Here is a 17,193-nt window from a genome sequence, read left to right on the forward strand (position 1 = left end):
TTTTAGGCCATAAACTGCCAAGAACAAGTACCTGAAAGCCAGCTGCACCTCCAAGTGCAGGAGACCCCATTCCCCCTGTCCCACCACCCCAGGAAGTCTGGGAGGAGAGGGGATGCTGGAGTCCCTCAGCTGCTGGGGCTCTGGGCAAACCGGCTGCAAGAGCTGTCTTTGCTCAGATGCCCTCATCTGACAGTGTTCTCTCTCCCTTCCCTTCCCCAACTGTGGGCCTCAACAGCCTTACCTCCCAGCCAGCGGAGCTCCACCCCTTCCAGCGAGATCGGAGCTACGCCCCCAAGCAGCCCGCACCACCTCTTGACCTGGCAGGCCGGGTGAGTGAGTCCCATCTGGGGTTTTCTCTGTCTTCTCAGTGAGGGTGATGAATAGAGCCGGGGAAGGCGCCGGGGGCTTCCAGTAGGGATGGGTGACAGCCAGCAGGTCACGGAAGGGTTCGGCGACTCGGCAAACAAGGGTGGGGAGCCTGTGTCAACGTTAAGGAAGAGGGCAGAGGTATGTAGAGAATGCAACCCCATCCATAGTGCGGTAGGAGCCTTCTCAACCCTCCTTATAAACCTCTGCCCCACCCAACCTCCCTTCCTGTTGGTGAGGTTCGCCTTTCCACCTGGCTCCCACCTTAGCCAGTGAAACTGGAGCCACCTCGTTGCTCCCACCCTGGCAAGCACGAGGCAGGCGGTGCCCCTGAGCCCATCCACCTTCTTCCCCGAAGCAGGGGACAACAGGAATCAAGGAAGGAGAAGGGTTTGCAGCCCGGAAACTGAGTGGACAGCCTCTCCTGCTTAGAGGCTCCCTTCTGCCTTTCCCTGTGAGGGTAAGGAGGGCAGGGATTTCCCCACATGGATAGGTGGAGACCGGGAGCCTCAACTTGGAGATGCTCACTTCCTTGCCCTCCACAGGGTCACTGGCTGAAAGCCCCATTTTCTCAACACACAGCTAGTTAAGATCCTTATGGCAGATGCTCTCGTTTTCACCAGGACCTTTTGCTCCCTTTGAAATGGGCCTGGCTGGGAACTCCTGAGGAAGAAAGGAAGAGAATCAGGGCAGGATAGCTCAGCCCCCTCAAGGCATTGATTTCCCCTCAGGTGGAAATCCTCCTCTGCTCTCCTTGCATGAGCACCTAATTGGGGCGATGCACTGGGCTAAGCACTTGGGATGTGCGGAAAAAAAGATGGGGCACTAAGGAGACAAGAAAGGCAGGAGCCCTGGGGGTCAGAATCAGTTCAGCCACTCCTTCATAGCAACACCATGAGCTACTTTGTTTCACACAAGATTGGCTCGTTATTTTCATATGCCACCTAGTCATTTTAGGGGAAGGACTCCGGGCTTAGAGGCAAGGGCCCTGGGTTTTAATCCCAGCTCCATTATGTTCCTCTTGTGTAAGTCACTTAACTTCTCTGTGCCTCAGTTTCCTCTTTGGTAAAATGGATTTTAAACATCTGTTCTCCCTCCCCCTGAAACTGGGAGCCCCGGGGAGGGGGAGGACAAAGACTGTACTTTGACCCAATTATTTGGTCTGTACCCCAGTGCTTAGGATAGTACAGAGCTGGGCACATAGTAAAGGCTTAACTACTACTACTACTATTCTAATTAGTTAAGTTCACTGGTGCCAGAAATCCCCTTTCCCCAGAAGTAATCTCTGCTTCCAGAGGAGCGATTCACTGCCACTGTGCCCAGCCAGCACCAGTGGGTTTTAAGTCCTGTTTAGTCTGTGAGAACTACCTGATTATCTTGTATCTATTCCAGCACTTAGTAAAGGACTGGGCCTATAGTGAGCATGTATCAAATGCCGTCATTATTACCTGGACCGGAGGCGGCCATAAAGCTGGGGACATAGATCCAACCCTGCTCTTCTGTGCGTTGCCTCTCCCCAAGTGCGTGTAGACAGACAGTGTCTTTAGCTCTCACAGCTGTCTGGCGATTCAGTTTTTCCTGCCCGCGTTAGGTGTGTGGGAACTGTGGACAAAGCCAGGAGGGTAGAGGGAGAAAGAAAAAATAGAAGACATTTAAAACATTTACTTGACCTAAGGTTATAGTACAGTAACAAAACAGTTATTTTCAGAGGCAATGATAAACTCTCTCTTAAGGTGGCTTCACTAGAAAATTTGCTTTAGAAACAGGAATCAGAAATTGAAAAATCTGCATGACATGTTTTTGTGTTACTAACCCTTTTGTCCAGAAGAATGAGTCATCAGCTGTTCTTCCCACTGTGTTAATAAGTTCTTAACAATGTCTGGGTCACTTCTTCTCTTTAACGTTTCCTCTTTGCTCTTCCTTCCTGTGCTCTCCTTTGTTCAGAGAAGCAACAGAAAGCTCACCCACTATGGATGAGTCTGAGTCTCCAACTCACCAAAGTACTGATGAATAGAGGTATAGTAAGGGAACGTTTTGTTCTTATAACTCTGCCCTCTTCATGGTTCCTTGTAGTTTATGCTCTCCGATGTGCTACAGATGTGTTGGACTTCACCCGTGGCATAATTGATTGCTATGCGGAATCCTCTGAGTAATGTGGAAGCTATTAAAATCCCCATCCCAGTGCTAAATAAATGTAGATGATCTGGCTTTGGACCCAGAAAGATGTACATACATGTCCTTTTTACTGTCCAGGGATTCAGAACCTAGAAGTCCCTTACTCTCAGAAGAGCCTTAGAGTGGCTTTATCAGTCGCTCTGAGTAACTTTCAGGAGTTTGGGCCTTTTGGTCATCTCTCTCAGTGCAGGGCCGGGAGAAGGGTATTCCAGGCGAGAGAGCAGGGTGGCATCCCAATCTACCAGCAAGACAGACTTTGAGACCCGAATGGGGGGGCTGTCAGGAAGGATGAAGAGGGTATATAGGCACCTACTTGTCTGCATAGAAGGTAAATGGTATCATGGGCTAGTGAAAAGATGGTCCTGTCCCTCTAAGGGCACCACAGTTAGCTGGGCTTCCATTTCCCTCCTGCCATGGATGAAGGTGGTGACGATCTGGGGGCTTTGACAATAATCCCCCGCTTCGTAGAAGCCCAAAAGCCACAGCTCTCCAACAGCTGCCACTTCTCTCCCGCTCAAAGTGAGAATTCTCTAAGAATTATTACAGAGCCAGGCCCATTTGCTGAGAGGATGAATGCCGTACCCGGGTCTTAGTCACGCTGCCTCAGAAGCAAGAGTCTGTAAAAGGACGGGATGTTATTATGGGAACATTGTTATTGCTCAACACGTTAATGAAAATCACATAGCGATAGCCTGGCCTGTAGAACTCAAAACAGGCTGGAAATGGAAAGGGTTTGGTCTAGAGCTGCCCCTATCCCCCTGGAAGCGTCCCTCTTCCAATGAGGGCTTCTAAAAAACCCTGTGGCCAACTGAACAAATCAATCAGATGGGATCGGGGTAGTGGGGCTTCTTCTTACCTCCTGCCCAAGGCTTTGTCTGCCCCAGGCTCGTAATTAAGGCCCTGGACTGTGTCTTGTTTCTGAAACCACAGTTGAGTGATTCTGGCCACATCACTCTCTCTTAAGCCCCTGGGAAGGTTTTGGCAGAAGTCTTTGATCCCAGCCTTTTGTGGGTTTTTAAGTCAAAGGCCAGAGGGGAACATTTTCAAAGTTCCAAACTCCTTCCACAACGCCCAAGAGGTGGGAGAACAGAAAAACATCACTCCTGGTTGTCCTGGGTCGTGGTTCAGGAGGGAAGCGTGGTCTGGCTGAGCTGTGAGCTCCCCACTCCCCAACCCTCAAGGGTATCATCAAATTTTGGGGGAGAAGTTTGATGGAAGCGAGATTCCAGGAAGTAAAGTTATCCCTGTCACCATTTGCCTCAGAGAGACTCCTTTTTGGCTATCATCAACAAACGGGAGGGTTTGTTGGAGCAGATTATTGGCCCTTGTGTGTACACCAGAGAGCAAAGACTAAAAGCCAACCAGTTGTATCCAATTAGCAAACACTACTTGCTAAGCCTAGAAGGAAGTTGGTAAATTAACAGGATAGAGGCAAATGAACTAATGTGCAATTAAGCCCCTTTTACTTCCCGCTAATTAACAGAAGAGCCAAAGCTGAGGTTGAAGAGCTGAAACATTTGGCCTTGTGGGGGCTGGACCTTCCTAGGGGATTACTCTCTTGTTCTGGCTCAAGGAGGGTAAAAGCGGAATCTGAATTCATTTGTGGCACTTCGGGTTTCCCCATGGCCCCGAGTCCCAGCCCCTTCTCTGGAGGAAGCGCAACCCTGTGGGGACATGAGGGGAGGTACGGAGGTCCTTACCTTACTCCAGAAGAGCTGGGTTGCAAAGCTTCCGGGAAAAGTAGTTCTGGGCCAGGTGAACTGAAACCATGTTTCCCAGGGATGCTGAGGAGGGACCTGAATGGACGGAAGGAGATTTAACAAAACAGTAACACCCATTTCTCCCCTAATGTCCATCTGGGGCAAGGCCACAATGAGAAAAGGAAACCTCCCTGAGCCCATGCTGCGACCCCCAAGAGAAGGTTGAAGACATTAAATTAGTTAGCCTTTTAGAGTCTAACCTGTCGAGTCATGTTCCTTAGGCCCCCACAGTTGGTAGTAACAGCAGAGGGGTATTTCAGAGATTGCTGGACCAGAAAGGGGGTCTATGGGGCCGAACCAATTGGAATCAACACCTCCTTGGGGGTGTTGAGTGGGGGTCACAGCGGAAGAGGCATCCACACCTACCTTCATGGGTGCTTTGTTCTCAAGGCTCCCGGGGTCCCACATAACCTTCATCGGGAATGTTTGTTCAGACATATTTTCTCCATATCCCAAGCCCGACGCACAATATGCCTCATAATGCTCACATTATGAATCTATCTCCCCACCCTCACTTGGCTTCTTGGTTTCTGCTGCAGGAGCTACAACGACAGCTGTTTCCTGGACTCCCCCCTCTATCCGGAACTAGCCGACGTCCAGTGGTACGGACAGGAGAAAGCCAAGCCCGGGACTCTGGTGTGAGCCAGCCCGACCTCCAGCTGCCCTCCTCGATGCCGTTCTGAGCTCACCTCACTGCCTCTCATTTGCCTTACCCAGAAGCACTGTCACCTTGCACACCAGTTCCAGTTCTCAGCACTTTTTTTTTTTTCCTTGTCCCTCCCTGCCTCGCCACCCAACCTGACTGAGATGGACCGGGGTAGGGGAGGAGTCTGGTCCCTCCCCTTGCCCACCCGCCTCCCCAGAGAGCCGAGGGTCAACTCTTCATGGGTGGATCTGGTGGCCCCGAACCCGCCCCGGGGAGATAGGAGATTACCGCAGTAGGCACCGGGGGCCGTGTCACCGACTGAGGTTTCCTTCGCCATCCTTGGTAAAACCGAGAAGGGCAGCGACGTCCGGGCGAGTGAGCCCTCGGAGAAGGACCCCATGGTGGTAGAGAAGTGCTGCAGTTTTTTCCTGCGGGGAGAGATGGGCGGGTGGGTGATGAAATGAGAAGCTTATCGTTTCAGAGCTGGATCAGAGGATCACAATCAGTTCTACGCTGCCAAAGATCAACAACTACAACCAAGGCCACGAAACCGAGCATTCTCCTGCTGCAGAAACCCTTTCCCAATTCTAGTCTTCTGCCAGCAGGGAGAACCTTTCACTTGTAAACCACTCTTCCTCTTTGCCTCTCCTCCCCCCTCAACCTCTCTGCCTTCCTTCCCCACCCCCTTAATGTAGAGCCTGGAAAACTAATACAATGTGTTCATGGCAAAGACACCAGCGTTGGTTGATTTCTTTTGACCTCAAGTCCACCACGGCCCCGTTAACCTGGACCAATGGGAATCCGGCGAGGGGACTGACCAGAGGGGGGCCGCAGTCCCAGCGGCCCTGATGTGCCCGGGCAGAATCCGGCCACAGAGCTGAGACAGAAGACCAGCAACCATTGTCTTTCTGTAACTGTGGTCGCCCCGGGTGAAGACTGCCCCAGCGGCTCACTACTCCGGTGGAGAAAGCAGCTCGATTCCATCCTGTCTGCACCAGGTATTTGGTTTCTAGTCAAAGAGTACATTGTGATCTTACCCGGTGGTTAAGCTCCATTAGCGTTTAACTATCGGGGGTCTTTTCCCCCTTCCTTACCCTCGTGTAGCAAAGGGCTGAGATCTGACTTCTCAGCAGTCAGCTGATTGCGGGTCACTTACGTGGGAGATCCCATGATGCTGTTGAGAAGTAACGTGCCTGGCTGGTTACCCCCGACCAGGGATGGGGGTTTCCAACTACAGCAGGGATCGGCACTCAGAAAACACAACCGATAACCTTGACATGCAAAGTGTGTTGGGGCTGCAGATACCAAAAGAGGAAGAGGAAACAAAAAAACAAGGTTGAAAGTTCAGTGAAAATTGTGGCAAGTTTCCCTGCATTTGGAATGGGGCTTTATACCCGCCTGGCAAGCCACCACTCTTCTGGGGCCTCAGAGCTGATTTGTTGCTGGTGATGGTGGGCACTTAGAGGCTGGGTGATTCGTGCTGGCATGCTCAAGGTGTGCACTGAGGTGCTCTGCTCTGGGTTGCGGCCACAGGTGGACCGGGGACGACGGAAACTACGGGAGGGATTTTCCCACTTCCTCGTGCTGAGGCACTGAAGTGCTAGAGGTCAGAGGGCAGGGCCGGGGCGGGGGGGGTGGGGAGGGGGAAACAGAACTGAAATGAGCTATAGTTAAAAAGGAAAAACCCTTCTGTGTGATCCAAGACTGTAAGCTCGTTGTGGGCAGGAAGCATATCTGCTAATTCTTTTAAATTCTGCTCTCCTAAGTTCAGTGCTCTGCACATAAGCAGTGCTCAATAAATAAGATTGAATGATTGACCAGAGAGTTTACCAGAGCAGGAGAGTCAGAAGTGAGCAACACTGAAAGAAAATAAACAAATTGAAAAAGGAATCACCCCTGCCATGTGACTGAAAATACTGAGGAGACAAAATGAACCCCTGACTCCTTTTGTGCAGTAGCTTTGGGCATGTCACATCACTTCTGTGCCTCTATTTCCCCACCTGCAGTGGGCTTGAGATTAACTGCAGAAGTTCTGTGAAGTTTAGTTGGCTAATGGCTGTAGAGCCTGTGGAGGCTTAAGCGGTGCTGTACAGATGCTAAGTTATTAGCATGGTTCCAAATGTCTCAAAGGGTGTGGAGACTTTAGGCTGTGACATGTTCAGAGCTGCAAATTGAGCTTTTTTTTTTTTTGCCTTCCCTGTCCTACTCAAACATGTGTTGGGCTGAGTTCTTTATACAAAAATAATCCAAGGTTGAAAAGCAGAAATTTGAGGGGGAAAAGGGGGTGGGGTGGGGATAAAGGAGAGAGCAGGTGGAAGAGAGGTGACAGCTGTACGATTTCGATGTTAGTCTGAAGTGAATTCTGTCAAGTCAAATGCTTAAATGTACCGGTAATTTCTTGTCCCGTTAAGTTACTTGGAGTGGGGGAAAACCTTTCGAAGACTAGTGCTGTGGGTTTTGGGAAGAGCGGGGGGGGGGGGGGGGGGGAGGGTTGGTTTTGCAATCGAGGCAAAGTTGTGCCAGTCTGGTAGTAAAGACAGAAAATAAGTAAAACAGGTTTTACTGTTTAGCTGAATTCAATACATATGAGATGTACATAAAATGTTAGTCCTTGAGATTAACATGTTAAAAATATGTGGGAGAGGCAACAGAGCTATTGTATACAAGCACTTGCAAACTCTTTATACAGCCCTAACAGTTGATTTTTTTTGGGGGGGGGTTTGGTAGCTTTATTCAATAAAAAGGTGAAACAAAGCCCTGTGGCCTGATATAGGGTCACTACTGCATTTGTGGACTCCTGCAAAGAAATTTCTTCTGACAAGCCAGAGGATTAGGGTAGAGAGACACACCAGACTAGCTGGCAAGGGAGGTTGATTATTTTTAGTTATATGCAGTTGAGTGGGGAAAATGTTAAAGATAAAAAATCCCATTTGTTTTTTGGTCAGTATTAGTTTAGTTCTGAACATAGTAAACCCCCTTCAGGTGCTATCAGATGACCAGTTACTGCTTAGTTAACTAGATGTAAAGTTTTACATATATTAATGTCCATAGTTTTATTACAAGTCATGGAAAATGGGCCCTAGTTTTAAAATGGAAAAAAAAATTAGGACACTGCTGAAACTGACTGTAGCGCATGTAAAATGATTTTCCTGGATTCTGTTCAACTGTAATCAATGAGAAAAAAAAATGTCTGTTGTAGGAAAAAGTTGCAGAATTTTTTTAAAAATCTGCTTTTAATTTATTCTTTTTGTATTAAGAATTTGTATAGTACCTTTACATTTTGCAAAACAGTGTTGTCAACACTTATTAAAGCATTTTCAAAATGAAACGAGTCACCATGGTTCTTCAAAGATTTTGGTTATTCTTTCTGAGCCACTCACCCACCCACTTGCCCAGGGCAAGTAAAGATTTTGGGCAGATAAGTTCCAGAGAACCCTGGGTGGAATCTGCTTACCTTGTGTCTCACCCAGAGCTTGGCACTGGGTAAGCACGTAAGTGCCTGAATTAAAATTACAATCTATTGTGGAGCTGGGAGAAGAGAGTCCATGGACAGCTCTGTATTAAGGACCTATCCACATTCAGTTGCATAATAATAATAATAATAATAGTGGTACTTGTTAAGTGTTTACTGTGTGCCAAGCACTGAACTAAGTGCTAGGGCAGATACAAGACAATCAGGTCAGTCACAGTGCCTGTCCCACACAGGGCTCACAATTTAAGAAATGGGGGGGGGAGACAGGTACTGAATTAGCATTTTACAGATGAGGAAACAGACACAGAGAAATCAAATGACTTCCCAAGGCCATGCAGCAGGCACATGGCAGAGTTGGAATTAGAACCCAAGTCCTCCAACTCTCAGGGCCATGCTCTTTCCATAAGGCCTCACTGTTCTTCCACGTGTAAAGAATTCTTTCTGCACTGCCAGCATCTGAACCTCCCCTGGGTCGCCTAGGAGAAAAAGCATGAACCCGGGAGCCAGAGGCCCTGGATTCTTAATTCCTGCTCTTCCACTTGCCTTCTGGGAGCCCTCAGGCAAGTCACTTAGTCACTTCACATCGCTGTGCTTCACTGTCCTCATCTGTGAAATGGGGACCTCGTACCTGTTCTCCCTCCCCTTTAGTCTGTGAGCCTTATGTACTACAGGGACTGTGTACACAACCTGCTGATTATCTTGTATCCATCCCACTGCTTAGTTTGGTGCTTGGCATACAGGGCTTAACAAATACCACAGTTGTTATTACTATTATTTTTTGCTCAAGGAGAGCAAATAGAGCCTGCTGTTGTCTCCTCGCACATGCCCTGGCCAGAGGGTGAATGAGGGCAAGCTGTCTCCAAGACCGATGGTTGAAAGCACGTGCCTTGGGCTGCCCTCGAAGCTAAAGATTCCCAGAGATCTCTCAATCAGTGGTATTTACTGAGTGCTTACTGTGTGCAGAGCACTATACTGAGCCCTCGGGAGAGTACAATACAGTACATTTCCTCACATGAGAGACTTCAACTGTCCAGGCAGAGCAGAGTGATTGGACAAGCAGTGTTGACCAGTCCTTCTTACCTGATTTGGGTAGCATGTGGAAGTGGTGGCTGACAGCAGCCCCTTCACCTTGAGCTGAAAACGCGATCCCTGTTCTCCTGGTTCGTCTGCTTCAGTGTAGTCGGACTTCCCTCAGTTCATAAAGGAAAGGAGGCTGAGATGCCAAAACAGTCTGAAAACCCACCCCCGCTGCAACGAGGAATAAGCTGTGTCTGTCTCGCTGGGGTGGCACCTGCCCCCAGACCCCAATGTCGTATCAGAGAGGGAGTCAGACACGTATACCACATGCATGCAGGTGTAGAGCCCCTGGGACTCTTAGGTTCCTCAGCCTGAGGGGGCTGCATTCCACTGGGCCATGGGCTGATATGGCAGTTGTGGGGATGGGTTCGGTGTGGGGGTGGTAGAAGACGTTCCAACCCACCCCCAGAAATGTTGCACAATGCAAACACATGCAATATCCATTCAATCAAAAAACACACCCAGCCACACGAGTAACCCCTTGCAGCCTTTCTGGGTTCTGGTTATTGCAGCTGTGCAACGTACATGAAGGAGGAAGCACCGGGGCCAGTAAGGTCTGTAAGGACGGACTCCCATCCCAATTGTTCTGGGGGAGCTGAATCCCAGGCACCAGGGCCCAACAACAAAAATGCTCCCACTGTCTTGGGAGAGCCCCCAAGAACACAAAGCGTTTTTATTACCTCACTTATCCTCCAGTTGTTCCCAGGAGGGAGGAGAGCCCCCATTTTACAGATGAGAAAACTGAGGCATGGTGTGATTCACCAATTTGCACTGGATCCCACAATCAGCAGTGGCAAAGCCAGACTAGATCTAGCCTGGATCTCTTAGTACAGTGGCTGACTCCATCCTCTCCTGGTTCTCCTCTTATCTTTCTGGCCGTTCATTCTCGGTCTCCTTCACAGGCTCCTCCTCCCCCTCCCATCCTCTCTCTGTTGGGGTTTCTCAAGGGTCAGTTCTTGGCCCTCTTCTGTTCTCCATCTACACTCACTCCCTCAGTGAACTCATCGGCTCTCACGGCTTCAACTATCATCTCTATGCAGATGACACACAAATCTTCATCTCTGCCCCTGTCCTCTCCCCCTGCCTCCAGGACATCTCTGCCTGGATGTTTGCCCGCCACCTAAAACTCAACATGTCCAAAACTGAACTCCTTATCTTCCCTCCCAAGCCCTGTCCTCTTCCTGACTTCCCTATCACTGTGGATGCTACGACCATCCTTCCCGTCTCTCAAGTCCGCAACCTTGGTGTCATCTTTGACTCGGCTCTCTCGTTCACCCCACACATCCAATCCGTCACCGAGACCTGCCGGTCTCACCTTTATAATATCGCCAAGATCCGCCCTTTCCTCTCCACCCAAACGGCTATCTTACTGCTACAGGCTCTCATAATATCCCGGCTGGATTATTGTCAGCCTTCTCTCTGATCTCCCTTCCTCCTGTCTCTCCCTGCTTCAGTCTATTCTTCATTCCGCTGCCCAGCTTATCTTCCTGCAGAAACGCTCTGGGCATGTCACTCCCCTTCTTAAAAACCTCCAGTGGTTGCCTATCGACCTCCTCACGAAACAAAAACTTCTCACTCTAGGCTACAAGGCTCTCCATCACCTTGCCCCCTCCTACCTCACCTCCCTTCTTTCTACTGACCACCCCGTAGGCTCTGCTCCTCTGCCGCCCACCTCCTCACCATTCCCCATTCTCACCTATGCCACTTTCGACCCCTGGGTCACATCCTCCTGCTGTCCTGGAATGTCCTCCCTCCTCACCTCTGCCAAACTAATTCTCTTCCCCTCTTCAAAGCCCTACTGAGCGCTCACCTCCCCCAAGAGGCCTTCCCAGACTGAGCTTCCCCTTCTCCCTCTGCTCCCTTTGCTGCCTCTACCCCCACCTTCACCTCCCCTCAGCTAAGCCCTTTTCCCCCCCTTTCCCTCTGCTCCTTCCCCCTCCCTTCCCCTCTCCTCAGCACCATGCTCGTCCGCTCATTTCTATATATTTGTATTACCTTATTTATTTTGTTAATGAGATGTACATCCCCTTGATTCTATTTATTGCTATTGTTTTAATGAGATGTACATCCCTTTGATTCTATTTATTGCTATTGTTTTTGTCTGTCTCCCCCGATTGGACAATAAGCCCGTCAGTGGGCAGGGACTGTCTCTCTCTGTTGCTGATTTGTACATTCCAAGCACTTAGTACAGTGCTCTGCACATAGTAAGTACTCAATAAACACTATTGAATGAATCAATGAATAGTAAGCGCTTAACAAATACCATAATTATTATTATTATTATCTCTTACCCAACTGCACTGACTCAGGATTCCCCTATCTTTTCTTTGCTCCTCTGTGGAGATCATGGAGGGGAAGGAAAGCTTCCTCATTTTATGTGTTTTGTCATCTGATTCGCAGAAAGGAACTGACCATTCCACCCCTGACCCTGCGGCTTAGAGGCAGAGGACCAGGTCAGTGATGCACAACTTGACCCTCTCTCAGTCAAATCCAGAAAAGCCGGGTTCTAATCCCAGTTCCACCACCTGCCTACTGAGTCACTCAACTTCTCCCATTTCTCCGTTTCCTCATCTGTAAAATGGGGATCTTCCCTCTCTCAGACCATGAGTCCCATGTGGGACAGGAACCTTAACCAACATGATCACTTAGCACATAGTAAGCACTTAAATGCCACCACCTTCAACGTTGCTGTTGTTGGTAATAACAATGATATAATACCTTGACCTGAAGCCTTTGAAATCCACCAGCTTCTTCCACAAAGGAGTGGACACTGGAGAGCCGGCCATGGGGGATTCTGCAGAGCGGAATTACCTAGACACACACAAATTTCATGTTTTTGTATGCTTGCCCGTGTACAAACACATCAACCCATCATTTCCCCCAACCACTGCTGTCCCACAATGATCCTTCTTGGGACCAGCTAAAATAGTTCCCTCAGGGATCAACTAAATGCCACATTTACTGGGGAAACAGCCCATTTTTCAACCATTTTCCAAAGCTCAAAAGCAGGGTTAGGAAAACAGGAAACATAGCCAGGGCATTTCCTATGTGAACATCAGGATTTCAAGGCCGGACAAGTTTTCACCATTATTCAAAAGCAATCGTTGGGCAACTTCAAAAGAATAGGTCTCCAATAACCCAAACTTTCTCTCTCCCCTAGTGCTATGGAGATTACTTTGAACAATCGCTTGCTATTGTTTGAGGGCGGAGAGTGGGGCAGATTCCTTCCACCCAAATTCTACAAATCCCTACCCAAAGAGATTCTCCTCCAAACCCCATCCCCGCCCTCCAGCAAATTCCAGCTAGAAGCAGGCTCAGTACGTGAAAGACACCGTTTGCTCAAGAACAAGTGCGGCAGGCGTTCCTGTTTGAGCAGCCTACAGCCACCCCGCCTCAAAGGTGGGCTTCCTGAGCAGAGCAGCCCAGGGTCCTGTTCCTGGAAAAAGCCCTCCTGATGAGGGTGGGCCAGGTCTCTCCCACGCACATTTCTACCGCTCCATCTGCTCAGGGCTTTGCTCCAAACCGGTCTGGGACACAAAAGCCCCACACCATCCTGCTGTCTCACCTTGCTAAATTCAGGGGCTCAGGGACTCAGCCAGTCCCTTCTGAGCCAGTATTCTATTTCTCTTTGACAGAGTTCAAGTAGCGTTTAGATTTTCTATTTTATCCAACTATTTTGCATTGCACAGATTAATTTATTTAATCAAAGTCCAGACACTTCCTTCTTTGACCAAACCTTGGGCCCAAAGGCTTCAGCTTCCCCAGCTGTCTGGAGGGCAGGTTGCCACTGCCTGTATGGCAGGGACAAGGGACGATGGTTATGGGCTGACGGTGTGCTCATGAGCGCCCAGAGGGCACGGCGGGATCGGCTTTCCATGGCCAGAGCTCATCTCCTCATGCAGTTTCTTCTCCCTGGAAGGAGTCTCTTAAGGAGCACTTCTTCGGGGAGAGGTTTGAGGCACCTAGGCGGCGAAATACAGTTAATAACATCAGGAGAATAAATATCTTGACCATCCCTCTAGGGAGAACAGTTAATGAGTAGTGAGAAGGACTAAGTTACATTATACCCAGATCCCTGTTAGAACCCTTGATAAAGTTCAATAGCTCCATTCTTTACTTCTGGAGATTAAAGCCACAGCAAACTTTCAGGTTCAACACCTCCCTTCCCTTCAACTTTTGAAGAATTTGGACCTGAATATTTTAGCTGAATAGGGATTACAGCCCATTTCAGAGAGGACATGTCTAGATAAGAGATCTCTAGCATGTTAGCAAAAGAAAACTTTTTGCTGACTACAAAGATAATACTTCTCTTCACTTGGGGAGTTTCCTGCTCTTTCCCTCAGGAGGAAAGGGATTTCACTTTTCTATCGAAGGCCTCGGATTCTCTTTTCTGGCTGGAGCTTGGCTCAGACCAGGGCCTTACTGTATTCTCCCAAGTACTTAGTACAGTTCTCTGCACACAGTAAGTGTTGAATAAATAGGACTGACTGACTCCCCAACTTTGCCAGTAGTTTCCTTAGAGGCTTTTCTGAAGTCACTGCATCGTCTTGCCTGGGCAACCACACATTCAAGGCCATCCTGGCACACAAAAGTGGAGTGGATTGATGCAGACCTCTGATTCTACGCTGGTTCTGGGGCAGGCTGAATGGCAGGCTCATGCTGTGTAGGAGGTAGGAGAAACAGGAAAAAAGAGGGGAAGAATAGATCACTAAAATCTCAAGAACTTTGAAATCCCAGATACATGTGAAAGCTCATGTGCACACATGCACGTAATTTAGTATATATGCATGTAATTTACTGGCACATAGGAACTAATAATAACCAGGTGAGGTCTATGGCATAGCTGTAGTTGGTTATAGTCTATAAGAAATCAGACTGCAGTCTAAAAACATTTAGCAAGAACTGCTGTGTGACCTTGGGCAAATCACATTACTTCTCTGTGCCTCAGTTTCCTCATCTCTAAAATGGGGATTAAACCTACCTTCCTAGACTGTGAGCCCCAGGTGGGACAGGGATTGTGTCTAATCTTATAACTTTGTATCTACCTCAATGCTTAGAACGATGCTTGGCACATAGTAAGAGCTTAACAAATACCATAAAAAAAAAAATTTCCACACTGGGAAGATCTCTTGGACCTATCTGTGGAATCTGTGGACAGGGATGATTGTCATCTCTGTTGCATTATTCTCTCCCATGTGCTTAGTACAGTGATCTAAACACAGTAAGTGCTCAATACATACCACTGATTGACAGATTGGTCTGTGAGGCGGCTGGAGCCCAGAAGCTGCTGTTCCTGTCTACTGAGAGCTCGAGGATCATTTGTCATTTGTTGTCTGGACTTTCATCTGCTCGATCACTGCTCTGCACCTTCTCCCTGCTTGTTGGTCCGTCTGCAGAAAAGCAGGAGTAAGTGCCACCAGACTACTTCGGAGAGCCTGCAAAGGGAAAGAAAAAAACCCGATGAGAAGCCTTTACATAAGAGCCTTGGGATCCTGTTGAAATACAACCCAGACTTAATGCCCCCTCTCCCCACATCTTAGAGGCCCACACTGCAAATTTTACAAGCAAAATTTGGGGATGGCTCTCAACAAGCAAGGAGACCAGGGGTTTAAGCAGATTAAGACACAAAGTCAAGTTCAGCCTGGTGTGGTCGTTCCTGAATTTAGCCCAGAGAAATTGAGTGCTGAACTTCTCTGATTAGGAAATACATGTTTTTCTTTAGACTAACCGAAACTGAGGATCTTAGGTACCCAAGATAGTTAAATGCACACCGTTCTATTAAACGCATACAGTTCTACCCAAAATGGATACTGTGAGCAGTGTGATAATTATTTTAAAACCCGCATTTAAGGGCTTGGGGGAGAGACTAAACAAAAGGAAATGGCCCAGCTAAACAAAGCAAACACTGAAAGCTACAAAATGATTAGTTTCAGCAGGCTGTGTAAAGTATCACAGAGTTCACAGTTGGGAGGTAAACTGAAAGTAAATGCATCAATAGTACATCCATTTCTGTAAACAAAAAAAAAAACCAAAGCCCCCCACCAAAAATAAGCCAGGACAGGCTTTCAAAACGTGGGAGGGGTCTGTTCCCACCCCAGCTGCTGCAGTCTATGGCTTCTGGGTCTCAGCTCCTAGCAAACCCCTACCCTCCCCCCCAACCACCACCAAATTTAAAAGAGGAGGGAGCCTGGAGGGGGTGGAGGCGGGGGAAGAAGTGAATGCTAGTGTTAACTATTTAGGTACTGACTTGTAGCTGTCATTGGGCCAAACCAGCTGCAGGGTCTGTGATGACAAGCAGTTGCCATAACAGCATTCCCCTAGTGTCCCTCTAGGGAGTGAAGCTGGCCCTCCCACTCCAGACAGCTGGAAACTCTTACATACATACATCTGCCGTGAGAAAGTCGTTTTTTCAGTTTCCAGGCTCCCGATACGGTGCCATTCCACACATGTCTATGGGATAAAGCGATTCTGGTGGAGGACACGTTACGACCCGGGAGGCTTAGAGCTTGGAGGTCCCTCAGTGGGGAAGCAGATTCTTCTAAGTTATTTTCTTGCTGCAAGCCCCTCATGCTAAATGAGGAGCACATCCCAACCCAGAAGGCTTCAGGAGGAGACACCTGGTGTCCAGTCTTCTTCGGGGTTTGGAAGGTAGGCCCCGTAGGGGAGGGGAGACAGGGCCAATCCAATCCCAAGAGGAACTCAGCCCAGCAAAGCCAGGAAGCCTGGGCTTAAATCTTTCCCAGCCTGTTTACTTACTGCACCGTTCACTGAAAACCATGTCTCAAATGAAGGGAGTCACAGCCCCGAATCTCCTGAGTTCAACCCTGAGGTCAGCCTAAAGAGCTCTGGCGGATCAGGAAGTCGCTGGAGAGGAGAGGCTTAAAAATAAGAGCAAGTTGGGATGTTATAAATCAACATTTCCTAGCCTGCCAAATTTTCCCACGGGTTCAGAAAGCGCAGAGCCAATCACTCAGTTCTTTTATTAATCACTGGGCCTTCAGAAGCCTTCTTTCTCCTGATGACAGCCCCCCTCTCCCTTGTTCCTGCCAGGCCCAGATCGGGGCTGTCCCTCCCATCCCGGCCCCCAAGCCGTCGTGCTTTTTGTTTCTGCAGCTCTAGTCTTCACCGCAGTCCTCAGAAGCCCCCACCTTCATTCCTGCTGCCCCGGTCCGGTCTCCAGGCTGGCTGCTTCCGTTGGGGGTCCAGGACTGCCTGGTCAGAGAATCGAGCTCTCAAGTTTCACAGCTGGAACCCCTCAGCAAGCTGGGGGCAGGGGGAGCGGACTACCTACAGGGTCTCTGCTTAGCGCAGTGACAAACCAACAGGAGGGCCATGGGAATGTCAGGTCACAGACTCGCTGGCCAGACCACAGATGGGTTATTACGCTTTTGGGTGTGCTAACCCTATTCACAACTTTTCAATTGTCCCCCTCCCCTTCCGTCTCACTTAGTGCCCACCAGACAACAAGGTCGACATACCATCCCGAGCCACTCCTCATCTAATAATAATAATAATAATAATGTTGGTATTTGTTAAGCACTTACTATGTGCAGAGCACTGTTCTAAGTGCTGGGGTAAACACAAGGGAATCAGGTTGTCCCACGTGGGGCTCACAGTCTTAATCCCCATTTTACAGATGAGGGAACTGAGGCACAGAGAAGTTAAGTGACTTGCCCACAGTCACACAGCTGACAAGC

The 17,193-nt window shown here is 48.9% G+C and overlaps 1 protein-coding gene and 1 long non-coding RNA gene across 8 annotated transcripts in view; one reads left to right on the plus strand and one right to left on the minus strand.

The window, feature by feature from the left end:
• The window catches only part of FRMD4A (FERM domain containing 4A), a 250,340-nt gene extending 247,960 nt beyond the window's left edge, over window positions 1-2,380 (plus strand). For both annotated transcript variants that reach the window (XM_039913901.1, XM_029077375.2), the window contains exons 23-24: window positions 236-329; window positions 2,311-2,380. In XM_039913901.1, the coding sequence (XP_039769835.1) occupies window positions 236-329; window positions 2,311-2,380 (164 nt within the window). The remainder of the gene's footprint in view (window positions 1-235; window positions 330-2,310) is intronic.
• LOC103165376 lies at window positions 323-17,059 on the minus strand. 6 transcript variants are annotated; one of them, XR_005660696.1, is made up of 11 exons: window positions 16,645-17,059; window positions 16,253-16,374; window positions 14,737-14,931; window positions 13,233-14,155; window positions 12,215-12,307; window positions 9,500-9,609; window positions 5,236-6,242; window positions 4,242-4,337; window positions 2,180-3,158; window positions 1,815-1,968; window positions 323-1,029 (listed from the first exon to the last, which is right to left on the minus strand). It is a non-coding gene; the product is annotated as an uncharacterized LOC103165376 (long non-coding RNA). The 6 variants fall into 6 exon arrangements; XR_005660695.1 differs by having other exon boundaries at window positions 5,236-5,375; window positions 6,104-6,242; window positions 12,215-14,155; XR_003763736.2 differs by having other exon boundaries at window positions 323-478; window positions 895-1,029; window positions 12,215-14,155.
• Between the last annotated feature and the right edge of the window lie 134 nt (window positions 17,060-17,193).

Source organism: Ornithorhynchus anatinus, chromosome 13, assembly GCF_004115215.2.
Source record: "Ornithorhynchus anatinus isolate Pmale09 chromosome 13, mOrnAna1.pri.v4, whole genome shotgun sequence".
NCBI lineage: Eukaryota > Metazoa > Chordata > Mammalia > Monotremata > Ornithorhynchidae > Ornithorhynchus > Ornithorhynchus anatinus.